The following is a 20217-nucleotide window of genomic DNA, read 5'->3' as shown; positions in this document are numbered from 1 at the left end:
GGAGAGTGCTGGTTTTTAAGATTCCTTTTTGTATGAGTTTAAATGTCCTATAACTCTCAGAGAACACATCACATTTTCTCTGAAGGGCAAAACCACCACTAGTTTAATGGCCCTCATTGTCCCAGGAGCTCTTGAAAGCCAGAAGGGATAGAGCAAGAGTCTGTGAAGAAGTGGAAATAAGGGAAACAGTCTCTATGTGGTTGAAAATTTATTCCCCAGGACACTCTGGAATTTCTTTTACTACCCATCCTCCCCATTGCTTCTTGGTTAAAGAGGAGCAAGACAGAGACCACCAAGTTTATCTGGAAGGAAGGCCCATTTCCCCCTAATACTTAAATATCAAAGCATAAAAAGATGCATTGCTACACTCCTCCTGTTTCCTCTCCTAGTTTAGCGTGCTGCACTGGGGTTTTCTATTTGCTCATCCGCCTATTTCGTGGGGCTGTAAGCTCCCTGGTAACTGACATTGCGTCTGACTTCATCACTAAATCCCTGGTACAGAACTAAAAACTCAATAATGTTTCCTGAATGATGAGTGGTTAAAATTAGATCAGAAGCATACACAGATGACCAGTTATGGAGAGAGGCAGAGAACGTACTGAGAACAAGTTCTCTGGCTTTCCCTAAGAGGTTAGAAAAAACACATGATACATGTCTTCATTTTCAAGCCACAAAAATTACAGGACAAGAAAATGGTTTTATAAAGATAATAATTCAGAGCTGCCCTTGAACTCAGGGTTGGTGTGAATGGTGAGCTGAAGCTTTCAGAAATAAGTAGATGCTTGTTTCTAGGGTCAATGGGGGATACGTCATGGTGGAAAGATGCAGTGAAGCTCTTTTCCCTAATCCCATGGCTAATTACGATTAAGAACCTGGGTGTTAAATACACAACAAACGTAAGAAGACTCCGAAGGTGGAGATTAGGAGGACTGGCTGGAAACCTTGGAATGTGAGGAACAACGTGACAGTGAACTCTCTGGGTTTTCTTTCTGTCTCGTATGTCCCAGACCAGGTGCTGGAGAAGCCAGCAGCTGAGAAACACCAAGGGCACAGATAAGAAAAGTCCCAACAACAACAAAAAACTTTTAGGCAATAACTGCTGTACTTCAGCAAAACACCAAGACACTGTGATGCCACCCCCACCCTTGCCAGCGAAGGGAATGGGGAGCCTAGACCTGCAGGCAGTAGTGAAGAATCCAACACCTCTAGACACACACACACACCTCAGAGCAGAGTCACGGAAGGCTGAGTAGGGAGCCAGGACAATCCCAGCTGATGGTAACAAGCCTAGACTTCACATCCCCTGGGTAATGACAAGCTGGGGTAGTTAAAGGAGGCCTAGTGAAGAGTCAGGGCGTTCATCACTGCTGGCAGTGACGGCTGTCCTCTCCTGGTGGCAGTGCAGTTCAACTGGGGAGCAGTAAACGAGGCAGTCCTGCCCTCTCAGCCAGGGAGCAATTAGCAGAGGCCTGGGGGGCCTGAACTCCTTCCCTTGCTTAGCAGTTATCAAGAGTACCTTCCCCCAAAATGCCAAGCCCACAGGTGTTGGTGGAGGAAGCTGAGTGGGGAGCCCGAACTTTCATTTCCAGCTGGTAACAAGGTGGAGTGCCCCTTCTCCTGACAAAGCAGGGTCAGAGGAAGTCAGATCACAGAGAAGATTTAAGTCAGGCCCAGAGTCTCATAACATAATACTCAAAATAACCAAGTTTCAATTGAAAACCACTTGTCATACCAAGAACTGGAAAATTCCATCTTGAACGAGGAAAGACAACCCACAGATGCCAACACTGAGATGATAGAGACGCTAGAATTACTTACATTTCTTAGAATTTTTACAGCAGCCATCGTAAAAATGCTTCAACGATCAAGTAAGAACACAAGTGAAGAAACAGAAGTCTCAGCAAACAAACAAAAGATATGATGAAGAACCAAAAGGATATTTCAGAACCGAAACACACAACAGCTAAAAACAAAATCTAAACGGATGGGCTCAACGTTTAATGGAATAGAGGGAAGAGAGAAAAGAACCAATGAAGTGAAAACAGACAATAGAAATTACCCACTTTGAACATCGGAGAGAAAATGGATTGAAAAAAAAATGAACAGAGGATCAGGGACCTGTGGGATTGGATTGTAACACGAGATCTTTAACACTCGTATCATCAAAGAATGGAAGAAATGAGAAAGAAGGTGGTAGTGAAAATTATTAAAAAAAAAAAAATTGAAAATGCCCCAAATCTGGCAACCTTAAAAGACATAGACACAAGAAGCTGAAAGAACCCCAAACAAGGTAAACGCAAAGGAATTCACACTAAGACATTTCACAGTCAAACTTTTGGAAACTAAAGACAAAAGCTGTTGACAGGAGTGAGTGAGATGACATCTATTTTAGAAAAACAATTAGAATGAGAGATTTCTCATCAGAAACCACGCAGACTAGGACATATTTTTCAAATGCTAAAGAAAATAACTGTCAGTCCGGAATTCTATATCCAGTATAAATACCCTTCAGAAATGAAAAGGCAATCAGGACTTTCTCAGATGAAGGAAAACAAAAAAAATATTTTGCCAGCAGATCTACCCTAAAAGAATGGCTGAAAGAAGTTCTCTCAACAGGAAGGAGTCTTCCAAGATTCTTGCACTGGTAAGGTTATTTAAGCCCTTCAAATGCAGTAAAAAGCTACTTAATAATATATCCTTTTGGAAGGAGACAAATAATGCTTTATTAAGTGAATGTTTATGTTAGTTTTGGGTCTTAATAAATGGAAGTGGAAATCTGTTTAATTTCCAGACCATCAGCGCAGCCATCTGTCCCTCGTTCCTGGGGCAGCAGCTACAAACACAGGGCCTTTCCCCCCTCGAAGAGCAGTGTACCAATTTCTAGGAATTGAGAGAAGATTTACGGCACAATTTCAAAGAAATAAGAGCCTTTCTTTCTGTAAAATGCTGGTAGACAGGAGCCTGAAGCAACCTTTAATGTTAGAAAGTGAGATTATTAAAGAAAAAAAAAGGTTGAAAGAAGACTTTAAAATTAGTTACACGAAAAAAAGAGCATGTAATTAAGAGCTCGTCACGGATTACAGGAAGTCTATGCTGTCTGTATGTGCTTCTGCAGAAGTGTCCACATTTAGGAGACTAACATAAAACTATAGGAAGAAATACTGAGTGTGAAAGCCTGGATTTTTCTCACACAGCCAGAAGCAGTCCAGACAGACTATAAGGAATTACTGTTTTGGTCCCATTAATCTCCTTTATTTCAGATATGACTTTTCTCTCAAAGAATGGGAGTGGAAAAAGGAAGAACGAACAGAGAGCTAGCATCAAGTCCTGGTCATTGTTCCCTTCCAATACCCTGGTTTGGGTAATGAAACTCTTTCAGCCAAGATCCTATCACCTTTGACTTGTATGTTACAAGCGTGCCTGGAGCCATCCAGTCATTGGCAGCAAACAAGACTTAGACTGTCACTTCAGGAACCGGTTTTGAAAGTCAATCTAAGATGGAGCAACCTCCTTGGGCAATATAACCTCACATACTCTTGTAAGTGATGTCTTACTACTCATTGTGCATAAACAGACTGACACATTTTTGTACATATATACTGTGGTACTTATGAGAAGTCAGTCCTTAATCTTCCATGCTAATAGGTTTTCACCTCTGTGGAAAGCAGGAATTAGTGCCTTACTGTTATTATATTTTATGATTCCACACATAAAAGTTTAAAAATCCTAAATCTATGGCTTACTTACTGAGCTCTTGGTTCAACGGCAGCTACCTTATTTGACCAGAAGGAGTTACTACAAGTTTTAACAGGAACTTAAAGCAAAATGACATGTACATTGAAGCAACATTTAGCAAGGTTTCTAACTGCATTAGATGCTAGCAGCATGGTCTTAGGATAAAAAAGGGTCCTGTCAGTTAATAGAAATTTTTAATTTTACAATAGCTAGAGTAATCAAATATTGAGAATTAAATGAGGACAACTGATTTATTTATAAATGTTAAAACTTACAGTAAAAGCAATGTTGAATATTCATGACTTTTATTCCAAGATTATCTTGGCTAAACCTTCCTTGGTTTATAGTAATTCTTTAAACTCTTAAATCGTGTGGTATACAGCCATTTCAATTAGCATTATTTTGAACCTCTGGGACGAGAGTATGCCAGCTACCTGTCCTTTTCTTGAAAATGGGGGTGAGGCGAGGGGCTACCCTGGGCTGGAAATGAGGGAGAAGACCTCTGAGGAAGACATCCTTGATTATGATCGCAAGACAAGAATAAAAAGAAGCCCGTGCATGTGCAGAACTCAACAACCATGGGGATAAAGGGGCTACGAGGGCAAGAGAAGTGATTCTTCTGTTGAAAAGCACACATCACCTGGGCTTTCGGGGGTCTCCTTTGGCAGAGATGGGGGTGTAGTCCCTGTGTTAGATACACAGGTGTGTCCCACACCCAAAGCCGTCCACAAAGAGGGAAAGTTTGAGCTACGGAGGAGAAAGCTCAGATATAGTGATAGACTGAACCATGCTAGGTCATAGTGTACACTCAACAATATGGTCATAGTATACACTCAACAGTATGCTTAGAAATAAGATGTGGGAAGAAAATCAAATAGATGGAATTACAATGGAAAGGATAAATACTAACTTGTTTTTTAAGTTAATCACTACTAATTGCTCTAATACAAAACCACAAATGTGATTATGACTCTGACCCTCCAAAAACATCAACCAACCAACCTAGCCACCTAATTCAAAATAAAAACTACGGATAGTGTGTGTCGATTGAATTTGCTAAAGGGCATCACTCAGATGTCAGAGCACCACTGGTGTAAAAATCAATAGGTAAATTTTCCTTTTTTGGGGATGTGATCCATTCTGATTTCCACATTTATCTCCTAGGGATATAGTGTAATCTTAGCTAGCAGCTTGGTAGTACGGAAGTTCCTTCGTAGCGTAGGAGAGCCAGTTCAGCTCCTGTAGATCCATCATCTTACCACTGCGTTGCGCTCCACTCTGGATCGGATTTGGTCAACTTTGCCTTCTATTACCCTGGGAAATATTGAAGAGTCTGCTCCTTTGCAAAACAGGTAAATTTCTCCTACACCGTGAGAAAAAAAGACATTTAATTAATTTAATCACAATACGGGGAAAACTCTAAAACGATTTTATTAACTATGCTATTATTAAAAAACAGAAGCAGAAATACCAGAGCTGAGACCACTGTGAAAGAGATTTCACACACCAGTTAACACATGAGGTCAGGAAAAACAAATCTACAGACAATCCCAAGACTCCACTTTACTCCTATAACCTAGAAATGTCGCTGGAAAGTTATGACCCGGGGGCAGGGAAGAAAAAGGCTCCTGAGCACTCTTCCTCCTGTCCCTGCTGCCTTGTCTTTGGTAGGGACACGAAGGCGCAATAAAACGATCTGGTGATAGGATGGGGGGGTGGGGGGCAAGATCATGAAACCAAGGGCATGGCTGATGCCAACGGTGTGTGAACAATTTGCTGAAACGCTGGACTGTGGCAAAGCAATACATCTTTATGCAGAACAGAATACCCAGGTTATCCTTCTTCACGTTAATGAGTTACAGGAAAAATCCTTTGTATAATTTTTTCCCCGCCCCTCACGTAATGCCCCAATTCCTTCAAATGTGCTTGTGCTGTAAATGTGTGCTTCTCATCTCTCAAGATAAAAAGGTTTTCTCTTCCAGATAAACTCAAGGCAAAACACTCCAGTGCGTGACAAAGCGGGAGTATAAAAAGAGCAAAGACCCCGGCGCTTATCCAAAAGGCTCCCTGGCACACACACATGCCCTCCTTTTAGTCAATAATCTTTTAGCCTTCAAGGCGATATATACCACTTTCGCAAGGCTGGCTTTGTTTTAAATTGCTGGCTCACAGAAATACCATTGTACTCCCTTATAGGAAGTGCATTACCTAAAGAAGCAGCACTGACTCTCTGACCTGTATTACATGTTTAATTTGTTTTCTAAACAGAAAGCTCAAATGCTGAACTCCCTGGTCCAGTATAGATCACTAGCAACCCCAGACCTGAGAGTCCTCAGGGAAAATGTTTAAAACGCAGATAAGATTTATACTCACAGATAAGTTAATGTCAACCTATGGTCGGAATGGATGGTAGAGGACCAGACAGTACTTTGTTTTGTTGTACACACAGTTGCTATGAGTTGGAACCAACTCCACGGCACCTAACAACAACAATGGCTGGAAAGGAAGGCACCCGATAAGGTCTGCTTTGCAAGAACATGGAGCTCAGCAGATGGCTGCAGCAAAGGGTTGGGAGTAGACTGGAAGCACGAATGAACCATACTGAGCAGGCAGCTACCTGAAGGAAGAAGTAAAGAAGTCCTGTCCCTGGGAGGCTCCTATAAAGCCTGATAGATTTTGACCAAGGACCATCTGTCACTCCTCATGGAAAAGCAGAGGTTTTAGCTGAAACCAGCTTGATTTCAGAATCGATCCCAGACTAACAGACGTAATTTCTAGCCAACGCTCCTATGTCATCAGATACTGTTATAGACTAGGAATTGCAGCCCAGATAATTTAACGGTATATTCTCGGACAATAACACACTTTTTCTATAAAAATCATGTTTTATGGCTTGTGACTCATGCTAACGACTTGTGATGGCTTAAAATTCTCAGGGTCTCACCTCGTCAATTCCTCTACGCCTGCTTTAAGACAAGGGCACATTCTGCCTCAGACTTGGTCATGGAGATCCTTCGACAAAAAAAAAAAAAATCCAGACCATAAAGCGAAATTTAATCTGCTGTAGTATCTGGCGTCACTGACGGCACCGCACTTCAGGATAGATCTTGAAATGTTCTTTTTGTTGATGAATGCAACACCGTTCCTCTTCAAGCTGTCATTCCCAGCATAGTAGACTATATGACTGTCCCGTTCAAAACAGCCAATACCAGTCCATTTCAGCTCACTAACGCCTAGGATATCGATCTTTATGTGTTCCATTTCATTTTTGATGATTATGAATTCTCCGGGATTCATACTTCATACATTCCAGGTTCCGATTATTAATGGATGCTTGCAGCTGTTTCTTCTCATTTTGAGTCATGCCACATCAGCAAATGAAGGTCCCAAAAGCTTTACTCCATCCATGTCATTAAGGTCGACTCTACTTTGAGGAGGCAGTTCTTCCCCAGTCATCTTTTGAGTGCCTTTCAACCTGGGGGGCTCATCTTCCAGCACTATATCAGACAATGTTCTACTGCTGTTCGTAAGGTTTTCACTGGCTAATGCTTTTCAGAAGCAGACTGCCAGGTCCTTCTTCCTAGTCTGTCATAGTCTGGAAGCTCAGCTGAAACCTGTCCTCCATGGGTGACCCTGCTGGTATCTGAATACCGGTGGCATAGCTTCCAGCATCACAGCAACACACAAGCCCCCACAGTATGATACACTGTCAGTGATAGGATAATATCCATACACTACAAGGAAGACCAGTTAATATGACTATTATTCAAATTTATGCACCAACCACTAGGGCCCAAGATGAAGATGTATAAGATTTTTATTAGCTGCTGCAGTCTGAAATTGATCAAACATGCAATCGAGATGCATTGATAATTACTGGTGATTGGAAAGCAAAAGTTGGAAACAAAGAAGGGTTGGTAGTTGGAAAATATGGCCTTGGTGATAGAAACAATGCTGGAGATCGAATGATAGAATTGTGCAAGACCAACAACTTCTTCAGTGGAAATACCTTCTTTCACCAACATAAACGGTGACTATACACATGGACCTCGCCAGATGGAACACAGAGAAATCAAATTGACTACATCTGTGGAAAGAGACGATGGAAAAGCTCAATATCATCAATCAGAACAAGGCCAGCGACCGACTGTGGAACAGACCATCAATTGCTCATATGCAAGTTCAAGCTGAAACTGAAGAAAATCGGAGCAAGTCCACGAGAGCCAAAATATGACCTTGAGTATATCCCACCTGAATTTAGAGACCATCTCAAGAATAGATTTGACACACTGAACACTAGTGACTGAAGACCAGACGAGTTGTGGAACGACATCAAGGACATCATACTTGAAGAAAGCAAGAGGTCATTGAAAAGACAGGAAAGAAAGACCAAGACAGATGTCAGAGGAGACTCCGACACTTTGCTCTTGAACGTCGAGCAGCTAAAGCAAAAGGAAGAATTGATGAAGTAGAAGAACTGAAGATTTCAAAGGGCACCTCAACAAGACAAAGTAAAGTATTATAATGACATGTGCAAAGAGCTGGAGATGGAAAACCAAAAGGGAAGAACATGCTTGGTGTTTCTCAAGCTGAAAGAACTGAAGAAAAAATTCAAGCCTCGAGCTGCAACAGTGAAGGATTCCATGGGGAAAATATTAAACGATGCAGGAAGCATCAAAAGAAGATGGAAGGAATACACAGTCGTTACACCAAAAAGAATTAGTCAATGTTCAACCATTTGAAGAGGTAGCATATGATCAGGAACCAATGGTACTGAAGGAAGGAGTCCAAGCTGCTCTGAAGGCTTTGGCGAAAAACAAGGCTCCAGGAATTGATGGAATATCAATTGAGATGTTTCAACAAACAGATGCAGAGCTGAAGGTGCTCGCTAGTCTACGCCAAGAAATACAGAAGACAGCCTCCTGGCCAACTGACTAGAAGAAATCCATATGTGATTCAACCGAGTGTGGAAATAATAGAACATTATCATTACTATCACATGCAAGCAAAATTTCGCTGGAGATCATTCAAAAATGGCTGCAGCAGTATATCAACAGGGAACAACCAGAAATTCAGGCTGGTTTCAGAAGAAGACGTGGAACCAGGGATATCATTGCTGATGTCTGATGGATCCTGGCTGAAAGCAGAGAATACCAGAAGGATGTTTACCTGTGTTTACTTGATTATGCAAAGGCATTCAACTGTGTGGATCATAACAAATTACGGATAACACTGCGAAGAATGTGAATTCCAGAACACTTAATTGTGCTCATGAGGAACCTTTATATAGATTAAGAGGCAGTTGTTTGGACAGAACAAGGGGATACTGATTGGTTTAAAGCCAGGAAAGGTGTGTGTCAGGGTTGTATTCTTTCACCGTACCGATTCAATCTGTATGCTGGGCAAATAATGAGAAGCTGGACTATATGAAGAAGAACGGGGCATCAGGATTGGAGGAAGACTCATTAACAACCTGTGTTGTGCAGATGACACAATCTTGCTTGCTGAAAGTGAAGAGGACTTGAAGCACTTACTAATGAAGATCAAAGACCAGTGTATGGATTGCACCTCAACATAAAGAAAACAAAAATCCTCACGACTGGACCAATGAGCAACATCATGATAAACGGAGAAAAGACTGAAGTTGTCAAGGATTTCATTTTACTTGGATCCACAATCAACAGCCATGGAAGCAGCAGTCAAGAAATCAAAAGACGTGTTGCATTGGGTAAATCTGCTGCAAAGGACCTCTTTAAAGTGTTGAAGAGCAAAGATGTCACCTTGAAGACTAAGGTGCGCCTGACCCAAGCCATCGTATTTTCAATCTTATCATATGCGTGTGAAAGCTGTACAATGAATAAGGAAGACCGAAGATGAGTTGACGCCTTTGAATTGTGGTGTTGGTGAAGAATACTGAATACACCATGGACTGCCAAAAGAACGAACAAATCTGTCTTAGAAGGAGTACAACCAGAATGCTCCTTAGAAGAAAGCATGGCAAGACTGCATCTTACATACTTTGGACACATTGTCAGGAGGGATCGGTCCCTGGAGAAGGACATCACGCTTGGCAAAGTACAGGGTCTGCGGAAAAGAGGAAGACCCTCAACGAGGAGGATTGACACAGTGGCTGCTACAACGAGGTCAAGCATAACAACCATTGTAAGGATGCAGCAGGACCAGCCAGTGTTTCGTTCGGCTGTGCATAGGGTTGCTGTGAGTCGGAACCGACTGGACGGCACCTGACAACAACAACAACAAGTATCTGCCATCAGCTTTAGATCCTGTTTTCCACTTTTGTGAACAAGCATGAAGTTACTAAATGATAGCAGCACACAGGTGGGAAACGTGAATAAACACAGACATTTATTCTCCATCGGCAAATGGGCTGTGTCAACGTGGAACTCCCTGGCTGCCACGCATGACTGCCTTATCTTCCACTCCAGCAATTAAAAGAAATCTAATACCATTTGGGAAGAGTCAGAGATATACAATGATAATTAATACTCATCAGGAGCTCTGATGGTGCAGTGGTTAAGCATTCGACTGCAAACCAAAAGGTAACCAAACCCAAACCAAACCTGCTGCTGTGGAGTGGATTTCCGACTCAGCGTAGGCAGTTCAAATTCACCAGCTGCTCCTTGGAAACCCCGTGAGGCAGTTCTACTCTGTCCTATAGGGTCGCTATGAGTCGGCATCGATCCGATGGTGATAGGTTTGGTTTTGGTTGGATTTAATGCTCATCGTGGACTTTGCTTCCTGCCATGTCTCATACAAGCCAGTTTAATAACTTGGAAAGCCACAGAGTCTCAGAAATGGCTGTCCTGTGTAGAAAACCAGGACATCAATTGAGATGCTCTAAGAAAGGGTAAAGTTATTACTTTCCTTTTTTCTTCCCAAATTAGGTGATTTATGTGTTATTCGCATTTCATCTTGTGGACTCAACATCAGCAGAGGAAGTTACTGAAAGGTTACACTTCATGTCTTCCTCTTTAAACAGCAATGTCTGATGCAGCGAAATGAGCTGAGACTCCCTGATGTCTTTCCTCAAATCCAACCTCTGTTAATACCGTGCAAAGTACATATCACTGAAATACAGACATTTGAAAACAAGCTTCCTGAAGTTTTAAGAAATTCCAGAAGCAACAGAAACAGCCTTGGTGCTTAAAATTGGCAAGCCCTTTGATGATCAAGGACTGAGACCCAGTTTTGACTGCTGTATCACAGTTGTCAGTGGCAAGTCCTCAGAAAGAACTTACGCTATTAACTGGCTACAGTGGCTTATGGTCCCCAGTATCACCTACCCATTAGGTTGTAAAACCAGTGCAATTAGTGTAGCTCTTTGGGAATGTATTACTACTTGGGAAACTCTTTGCTTAATTAAATATTCAAGCTTCTCTTAAAATGAATTGATGCAGTGGCTGGTTTCAGGTGGAGCGGCAGTCTCCCCTAGTAAGCTCATAGTTTCTCAGAGAAACCTTAGGGAATCTCTTGACCTCTTCTTGTTGATGGATGGGACATTTTAATGGCATGAACATCTTAGACATTACGTCTTAATGATGTAATCCAGCTCCTTCTCAAGCTTTTGTGATGTCCTTTTTAAATGGGGTTTATTTATGAAGTTATAAATAAATGGCAGTTATTTATGAAGATCCTATGGCATATCCTGTGATATGAACGATGTGGTCATGGCAGTTCAGAAGAGCCCACAGATGGAGCAGAAGGCTGTAGAAGTATTACGGAGGACAGCTTCATGGGCTCTGATCTATCACCTCTGGAGAACTGTGAAAACTACTGCACAGTTCTGAACTGGACCTTTTCACACGTGATTCAACTCCTACACTTCATATTTTTATAGGAAAAAAATCATATGATAAGAAATTTGATAATGTAAATTTCTGCAATTTAATAATGCTTTATTCTGAAAAATTGTGAATGGCTTAAGTTCTCAGGCTAACATCTCATCAGAGCACAGGTGGAGCAGCCTCCTGCCACTTGAGCAGGAGTTAACGTATCTGCGCTTGTTTTCAGATATTATGAGGAGCACGTTTCTGTGTCCTGCCAATCCTACCGGCAAAATCCCCTTTTTTTCCCCAAGTGCTATGGTATCATTTATGTTACAAATTATTCTATTTGCTACGACATTTTAGTGTAGTCACATTGGCTGGAGCTTGCTCCTGTCCATCATATTTGATAATGTGGTTAAGAGGTGGTTCTGTAGGGTTTAATTGGGAGGTGCAGATATAAAAGAGACAGTTTTGAGAGAGACAGCACAGCTCCCCAGAGCAGTTACAATGTCTTCACCACACTGTTTATCAAACACATGAAGAACAACTGACAAAGCTGCTAAAGGGCAAGCCCTCAGCAATCTCACAATGTCACCAATGGTCTTAGAAGAGAAAATAAGGTAATTCTAGTCCCAATCAGAAGAAAGTTGGAATATCTCGGTGTAAGAATCTCTACTTTGCTTGCTTTATATTGAAATGAAATTCTGTCAAACACGAATGTCAGGAAACTGGCTGACATAAAACTCTTCAGCATGCCTCAAACCATTATTTGAGGCTCAGAGTCCCAGGGTAGAGGCTGTATTCGGTTGCTTACCAGGAGTCTTTCCAAAGAGACAAACACAGCCTGGTATTATCTAGTTTAAAGAAACAACAAAGAATAAGATCCCTTGCCTCTTGATAGAAGGTCATTTTGTTTTGTTTTGTCTTTCTTTTTTTACTGTGCTTTAAGTGAAAGCCTACAATTCGAATCAGTTTCTCATACCAAAACTTACACACACGTTGTTATGTGACCCTAGTTGCTCTTCCTATAATGTGACAGCACACTCCTTCTCTCCACCCTGTATTCCTCGTGTCCATTCAACCAGCTCCTGGTCCCCTCTGCCTTCTCATCTTGCCTCCGGACAGAAGCTGCCCACATATTTTCATGTGCTTACTTGAGCTAAGAAGCACACTCCTCACTAGTATCATTTTATGTCTTACAGTCTAGTCTAATCTTTGTTTGAACAGTTGGCTTCAGGAATGGTTTTAGTTTTGGGCTAACAGAGAGTCCGGGGGCCATGACCTCTGGGGTCCCTCCAGTCTCAGTCAGACCATTAAGTCTTGTCTTTTTACTAGAGCTTGAGATCTGCATCCCACTGTTCTCCTGCTCCATCAGGGGTTCTCTGTTGTGTTCCCTGTCAGGGCAGTCACTGGTGGTAGCCAGGCACCATCTAGTTCTTCTGGTCTCAGGCTGATGGAGTCTCTGGTTTATGTGGCCCTTTCTGTCTCTTGGGCACATAATTACCTTGTGTCTTTAGTGTTCTTCATTCTCCTTTGGTCCAGGTGAGTGGATACCAGTTGACGCATCTTAGTTGGCTGCTTGCTAGCGTGTAAGACCCCAGACGCCACTCACCAAAGTGGGATGCAGAACATGTTCTTAATACACTTTGTTATGCCAATTGACCCAGATGTCCCCTGAAATCATGGTCTCTAGACTCCTGCCCTTGCTACTCTGTCCCTCGAAGTGTTTGGTTGTATTCAGGAAACAGCTTTTGGTTTAGTCCAGTTGTGCCAACTTCCCCTGTATTGTGTGTTGTCCTTCCCTTCACCTAAAATAATTCTTGTCTACTATTTTTTTTTAAATCTAATTAGTGAATACCCCTCTCCCTCCCTCCCCACCCTCGTAACCATCAAAGAATGTTTTCTTCTGTGTTTAAACCTTTTCTTGAGTTCTTATAATAGTGGTCTCATACAATATTTGTCCTTTTGCAACTGACTAATTTCACTCAGCATAATGCCTTTCAGATTCCTCCATGTTATGAGATGTTTCATGGATTCATCATTGTTCTTTATAGTTGTGTAGTATTCCATTGTGTGAATATACCATCATTTATTTATCCATTTATCCATTGATGGGCACCTTAGTTGTTTCCATCTTTTTGGTAAACGGTGCTACAATGAACACAGGTGTGCATATATCTGTTCATGTAAAGGCTGTCATTTCTCTAGGGTATATTCCAAGCAGTGGGATTGCTGGATCATATGGTAGTTCTATTTCTAGCTTTTTAAGGAAGCACCAGATTGATTTCCAAAGTGGTCGTACCATTTTACATTCCCACCAGCAGTTTATAAGTGTTGCAGTGTCTCCACAGTATCTCCAGCATTTATTATTTTGTGTTTTTTGGATTAATGCCAGCCTTGTTGTTGGTGAGATGGTATCTCGTTGTAGTTTTGATTTGCATTTCTCTAATGGCTAATGATCACGAGCATTTCCTCATGTATCTGTTAGCTACCTGAATGTCTTCTTTAGTGAAGTGTCTGTTCATATCCTTTGCCCATTTTTTAATTGGGTTATTTGTCTTTTTGTTGTGGAGCTTTTGCAGTATCTTGTAGGTTTTAGAGATTAGACGCTGATTGGATTTGTTGTAGCCAAAATTTTTTTCCAAGGCTGTAGGTTGTCTTTTTACTCTTTTGGTAAAGTCTTTGGATGAGCATAGGTGTTTGATTTTTAGGGGCTCCCAGTTATCTAGTTTCTCTTCTGCATTGTTAGTAATGTTTTGTGTACTGTTTATGCCATGTATTAGGGCTCTTAGCATTGTCCCTATTTTTTCTCCCACCATCTTTATCATTTTAGATTTTGTATTTAGGTCTTTGATCCATTTTGAGTTAATTTTTGTGCATGGTATGAGGTATGGGTTTTGTTTCATTTTTTTGCAGATGGATATCTAGTTATGCCAGCACCACTTGTTGAAGAGGCTGTCTTTCCCCAATTAGTGGACTCTGGGCCTTTGTCAAATATCAGAGAAGGTCATTTTGCAATTGCATTAAGTAAACTGAGTTTAACAGACTGAGAGCTCCTGACGAGTGCGTTACTGAAAAAGACTCAGGTTCTGCATTCTGGACGTTTACACGGCTGTAACACGGAGCACGGGGTGGCAGTGCCACAGAACAACGCCAGCCCGTACTACAGAGGCTCAGAGGGAGGAATCACATCTGGCTAAGGCAGCCAGGAAAATTTTCTAGCCAGGGGACTGCTGTGCTGTACTTAGAAAAACAAAAAGGCATAAATGTGCAAGAGACATTCCAGATAGAAAACTACACACACATTTAGTAGAGATGTGGGGACAAGATGGCAGTTTAGGGTCTCAACGAAAAGAGCTCTGTATGCTGGGGGAAGAGCTGCTCTGGTCCAGGCAATAGTAAGGAAACACTGAAAGCTTTAGCAGGGCCTGTGATCACACATCAGTTTTAGGAAGACTAATCTGGTAGCAGGATGGCTGAAAGACGAAGAGGCCGCAGGCAGGAGATGTGTCAGGAGGCAGGCGAGGTGCTGAGCCGTGACTGAAAGGAGGAGATGGGTTCTGCGGGGACGGAATCTAAGGGATCTGCCAGCTGAAGAGTGACTAATGCCTGTGAGCCTTAGTTGCTTGGGGGAGAGACAGAAGAGCCCCAAATGCTAATGAGTTATCTAATCCGCAGTTAGGAGCTCAGCTGCCAACCAAAAGGTTAGCAGTTTGAATCCACCAGCTGCTCCTTGGCAACGCTATGGGGCAGTTCTACTCTGTCCTATACGGTCGCTACTCGACAGAAATGGGCTTGGTTTGGTTTTGGGTGATACTGAGTGGTGGCGCTTAGGAAAAAAGTATGGTCATCCACCTAGAAGCGAGATTTCACAAGTGTAAGGTTTACTTGGTATCAAGGAGAGGCCGTGGTGAGAGACAAGAACACTAAGGAAAGAACCTAGGTAACTGAACCCATGCTGACGCGGTCCTGGGGAGGAGGAGAGCTGGCAAAGGCAGGAGAGAAGGAACGTCCCCAGAACAGAGGAAGACCTGGGCACCACAGAGAGAAATGCATAAAACAAGAATGTACAAGGAGTGTAATACAGAATCAGAACAATAGAGCTCTCCAGTTTACATGGTAATTTACAAACAAATTCAATGAAGAAATTATTGCTGCTAAAGGGATTTGATTTGTGTATCTCATAGCATTTACTGTTCCCGTATTCTAAAGAAAAAACCAGACTTTGTTGTTCTCTGATAAAGACACATTGTTATAGTGACCAACCAATCAACAAGGCTCATTTTCAGTATTTTGAATATTATTATAGACATATTTGCAAACTCACAAATCTGTCCTAGAAAAAATGGTTATTTAAAAACTTCTATTTTATTTAGATATATTGAGAGAAAAGTAACGAGGATATTCATAAATGGGATTAAATATAAATTTTTCAATAGTAAAATTGACCCAAATCAATACTTAGAGGTTGTACAAAGAAAGTATGTTAGATGTTTAGCCCAGTACTCATTACTAAACATTTTAAAAATTGCTTTACTTTCATAAATACAAATTACAATAATAGAAGGGTATATCAATATTTAAAAGAAGAATAAATTGTCATCCTTAAAGCTCCTACAGAATTTAACCATAAGAATAAAACACAACCACAATGTACAATTTAAAGAATCACAAAGAAACTTCTACCTGTAGCAGATTTCACAATTACACTCATTCTCCTTCTTACTGAGTCAAAACTCAAAATTTCCAGCAATTCAAACCTGAAAAAGAAATTTGAAAAAATTTAATATACATCTGGCTCTGTATATCAATAATCTGGCTAATTACCAAGCCATATAATGTGGGCCAAACTTTTCCCAAGAAAGCAGTGGAATGTGTAGATAGCACACAGTCCTTAAAAAACATCTCCATATACCACTGTGTCTCTTCCCATCTGTTCATCATATAAAGCAGCTCTCGGAACAAAGGAATCTGGGGATATGGTAGTTTCCTCCACAAACATGAGGAAGAAATGCCTGCACTTTAAAGATGCCCCAGCACTTATTTTATGTGATTTCAGCAATTCTCCTTCCTCATAGTTTACGCTAACTTCCTATGACTGAACATGACTAAGATGGACTCACAGGCGCTGAATCTTTTCACAACTAAGGAGACTTCGTTGTTTATATTCACTCAATCACGCTCAAACTGGGTTCCATGTTTTAAAAGTTTGTTTACCAAACAAACCGCATTTCTTATGTATTGATTCATTTTTAAGAATTCTGTTAATCATGGACATACAAAGTTATATCAGAGCTTTAGACCCCTGTGAAGGAACTGGTGTCATCCCTACGTTGATAAAAAATCATAGCAAAGGGCAAAGAAAACTGGTATTTTAGTCAGGTTGTGCGGTCTTGTTATCAGAAGACTCATAATTTCTGTCTGGCATTTGGAATATTGAAAATAGTTCAGCAATCCTTAATACTACTTCTGAAAACTCCCGAGAGTCTAAAGTACCTCAGGAATGGCTTAGTAAGTTAAACTTCCAGCTGCTAAAAGACTTCCCTATAAATACCTTGGAATCCTGGTGGCATAGCGGAGCCCTAATGGCACGGTGGTTAAGAACTTGTCTGCTAACCAAAAGGTCAGCAGTTCAAATCCACCAGCTGCTCCTTAGAAACCCTGTGGGGCAGCTCTTCTCTGTCCTACAGGGTCACTGTGAGTTTTGGTTTGGTTTTGGTTTTATAAATACCTTAGCAGCATTGTGTTTTAAAATTTCAATAGTGACTTAATCTACCCTTTTTCAGTTTAAAATCAGAAGTCCCACTTATAGACAATGGCAGCAATTATGTCACTATTGCCCTCCCCAAGGGGTGATCCGACAGTTCCATCCCTGGCGGCACTGCTAACGACCTGGAAGTCTTCAGTGTCCTAGGGAGAGCCCTGTCTGATTTTGATCTAGGACCTGGCAGCCATGTTCTGCAGTAAAGGGTTCACTCTATTCCTATTTACCTGGGAGTTTTTTCTTAGCACAAAATTTTAAAATCCAGTTTTTTTTAGGCAGTCACATCCAAATCTTATGTTCTTTTCACCTGTCTTTCCCTGTATCCATTACTGTATGTTTATTTATAAAGGAAAGATGAAATAACTCTATTTTCTGAACCAAAACTTGGGCTATATCATTTGTCTGTGGGACCAGCAATTACAAACTGAGACAATCCCTAAAAATCAAAAGTATGGGGTCACTAAACCAGACTTACTAGTCCGCCAGAGACTGGAGAAACCTCGAGAGTATGGCCCCTGGACACTCTTTTAACTCAGTTCTGAAGTCATTCCTAAGATTCACCCTTCAGCCAAAGATTAGACAGGCCCATAAAACAAAACGAGACTAAATGGGCACATCAGACCAGGGGCACAGATGAGAAGGCAAGAGGGGACAGGAAAGCTGGTAAGGGGGAACCCCAGATGGAGAAGGGGTGAATGTTAACATGTCACGGGGCTGGCAACCAGTGTCACAATATGTGTATTAATTAATGAGAAATTAATTTGCTCTGTGCACCTTCATCTAAAAGTACAATAAAAAAAAAAAAAAAAAAATGAGGCCACCAAAGATCTGAAAAGTAAAACAATCCAATCTCAAATTGGTTATTCAAAAACAATTTCTCCAATTGTTGTCTACAGAATACTGTTTCATGCGATGCTAGCTGGTGCTCCAGGAAATGGAATGTCATGGCCCCACCCTGGGGAAGGCTGCTTAGTTCATCCTCCTCTTGGAGGTCAAGGGGTGGCCTGTAGAGTGACAGAATGTACTGAAGTTCTGAGAACTCTTGCAGTAAAAAAACAATTTTAGATGCCTTAACCCAAAATGGATTTGCTGATCAAATCCCCACCCGTACCCCCGCCCCTGAATACCAATCTACACCTCCAAGAAAAACAGTGGCAAACACTCCTGAAATACCCTCACACCAACTTCTCCTCTATCACCCAACTGTGAAAATCCTTCTGAATGTTTCAGTGACATTCTTGGGAAGAAGAGGGAGCAAGCTGTGGGAGGAATACAGGGAATTTTTTTGCCCAGATGAAAAAACTTTGTGAAGTTTTTTTATGATCACGATTTAATGTACACTTTCCGTACCTTTCAATGTCATTGTCTCTATTTAGTATCTCCATGTAATTGTCTCTTAGCCTCAGGTATGTAAAACCAAGTCTGCAAATGAGAAAGCAAATTCTGCGATTAATGTGAAATCTAAGATTCCTCTTTAATAGAATTTCCCTATTTTACATTTTAGTAAAGCTTTCTTCTTAAAAAAGAAATACCTGCAGTAAAACAGGCTGTAAACCACATTATGAATTAGAAAGGTAAAATACTGAATTTATTCGACGTCTCAAAGAACGCTTCAAGAGCCAACAAAATTTCCAACTTTCTTTTTGCTAAGTACTAATGGTCTTCAAAAAGACAGCAGCAGTTCTCTGGACTGCAATTCCTGTTTATACTGACATCCTTATCTACTGATTATTTTGCTGTTTTTCAGGAGAAGAGAACACAATGTCGAAAGCAGAAGGCCCCCTTAGAGACAGTCTACCCTCAGACCAACCTTTCACTTTACTGATGAGAAAACTAAGGCCCAGAGCAGGAAGTCAGCTCAATAAACACTTGCCGAGCACCTACTCAGGAACAACGGCCTCCTGCACCGCCACGTCTGAGAACTTAATATACCTCAGGTGCTGTGTGGGTAAGTGCCGGGAAAACGAAGAAGAAAGGCATGACTTCTGCACTCCAGGAGCTTTTAGATGAATCGGGACACAGAAGCATGTCATTTTAATACAGTCTATCCACAAAGGCATGAAGGTGTGAACACAGGGAGAGGGTGTCTACTTAACCCAGGCAGAAGCTGACAGGCTGAAGGAAAGGCTTCTTGGAAGTGCTGATACTTAAAATGAGTTTAAGATGATGGGATAGGAACGGTCTTCCTACCCTCTAATATCTATGACTGAAATGTATGTTAATTTCTGAGCACTTGTTTTGGTCATTTAAGAAAAGTCAGCAGTGATATAATTCAAGTATCTAAGGTCAATACTCAAATTGCATATGAAAAATACAGTTGTTTAGTCAACAACTGAAACCCTGGTGGTGTAGTAGTTAAGTCTTATGGCTGCAAACCAAAAGGTCGGCAGCTCGAATCCACCAGGTGCTCCTTGGAAACTCTATGGGGCAGTTCTACTCTGTCCTATAGTGTTGTTATGAGTTGGAAGTGACTCAACAGGAATGGGTTTGAGTTTTTTTTTTTTTAGTCAACAATAAAAATGTTGTTCTAATTACATAGACTGACAAAAGAACAAACAAATCTGTCTTGGAAGAAGTACAGCCAGAATGCTCCTTGGAAGCAAGGATGGCAAGACTTTGCTTCACGTACTCTGGACATGTTATCAGGAAGGATCAGTCCCTGGAGAAGGACATCATGCTTGGTAAAGTAGAGGGGCAGCAAGAAAGAGGAAGACCTTCAACAAGATGGACTGACACAGTGGCCACAACATGGGCTCATGCATAACCACAACGATTGTGAGGATGGCGTTTCGTTCTGTTGTGCATGGGGTCGCAGTGAGTTGGAACTGACTCAACGGCACCTAACAACAACAACAAATTACATAAAAGGTATTGAAATTCTTTTCTCATCAATCATTCAGGCCTTGCAGGCAATATCCTGTTACTGGTGGC

At 41.3% G+C, this 20217-nt stretch overlaps 1 protein-coding gene across 4 annotated transcripts in view; it reads right to left on the bottom strand.

Moving 5' to 3' along the window:
- ATP11A (ATPase phospholipid transporting 11A) overlaps positions 1-20217 on the bottom strand; it is a 103891-nt gene that overhangs the window by 40593 nt on the left and 43081 nt on the right. For all 4 annotated transcript variants that reach the window (XM_049867609.1, XM_049867606.1, XM_049867607.1 and 1 more), the window contains 3 exons: positions 18637-18708; positions 16209-16282; positions 4995-5098 (listed from right to left, as the gene is read on the bottom strand). In XM_049867609.1, the coding sequence (XP_049723566.1) occupies positions 4995-5098; positions 16209-16282; positions 18637-18708 (250 nt within the window). The remainder of the gene's footprint in view (positions 1-4994; positions 5099-16208; positions 16283-18636; positions 18709-20217) is intronic.

The sequence above is a fragment of the Elephas maximus genome, chromosome 23, assembly GCF_024166365.1.
Source record: "Elephas maximus indicus isolate mEleMax1 chromosome 23, mEleMax1 primary haplotype, whole genome shotgun sequence".
Lineage (NCBI taxonomy): Eukaryota > Metazoa > Chordata > Mammalia > Proboscidea > Elephantidae > Elephas > Elephas maximus.
This window is presented reverse-complemented; position numbering and strand designations above follow the sequence as displayed.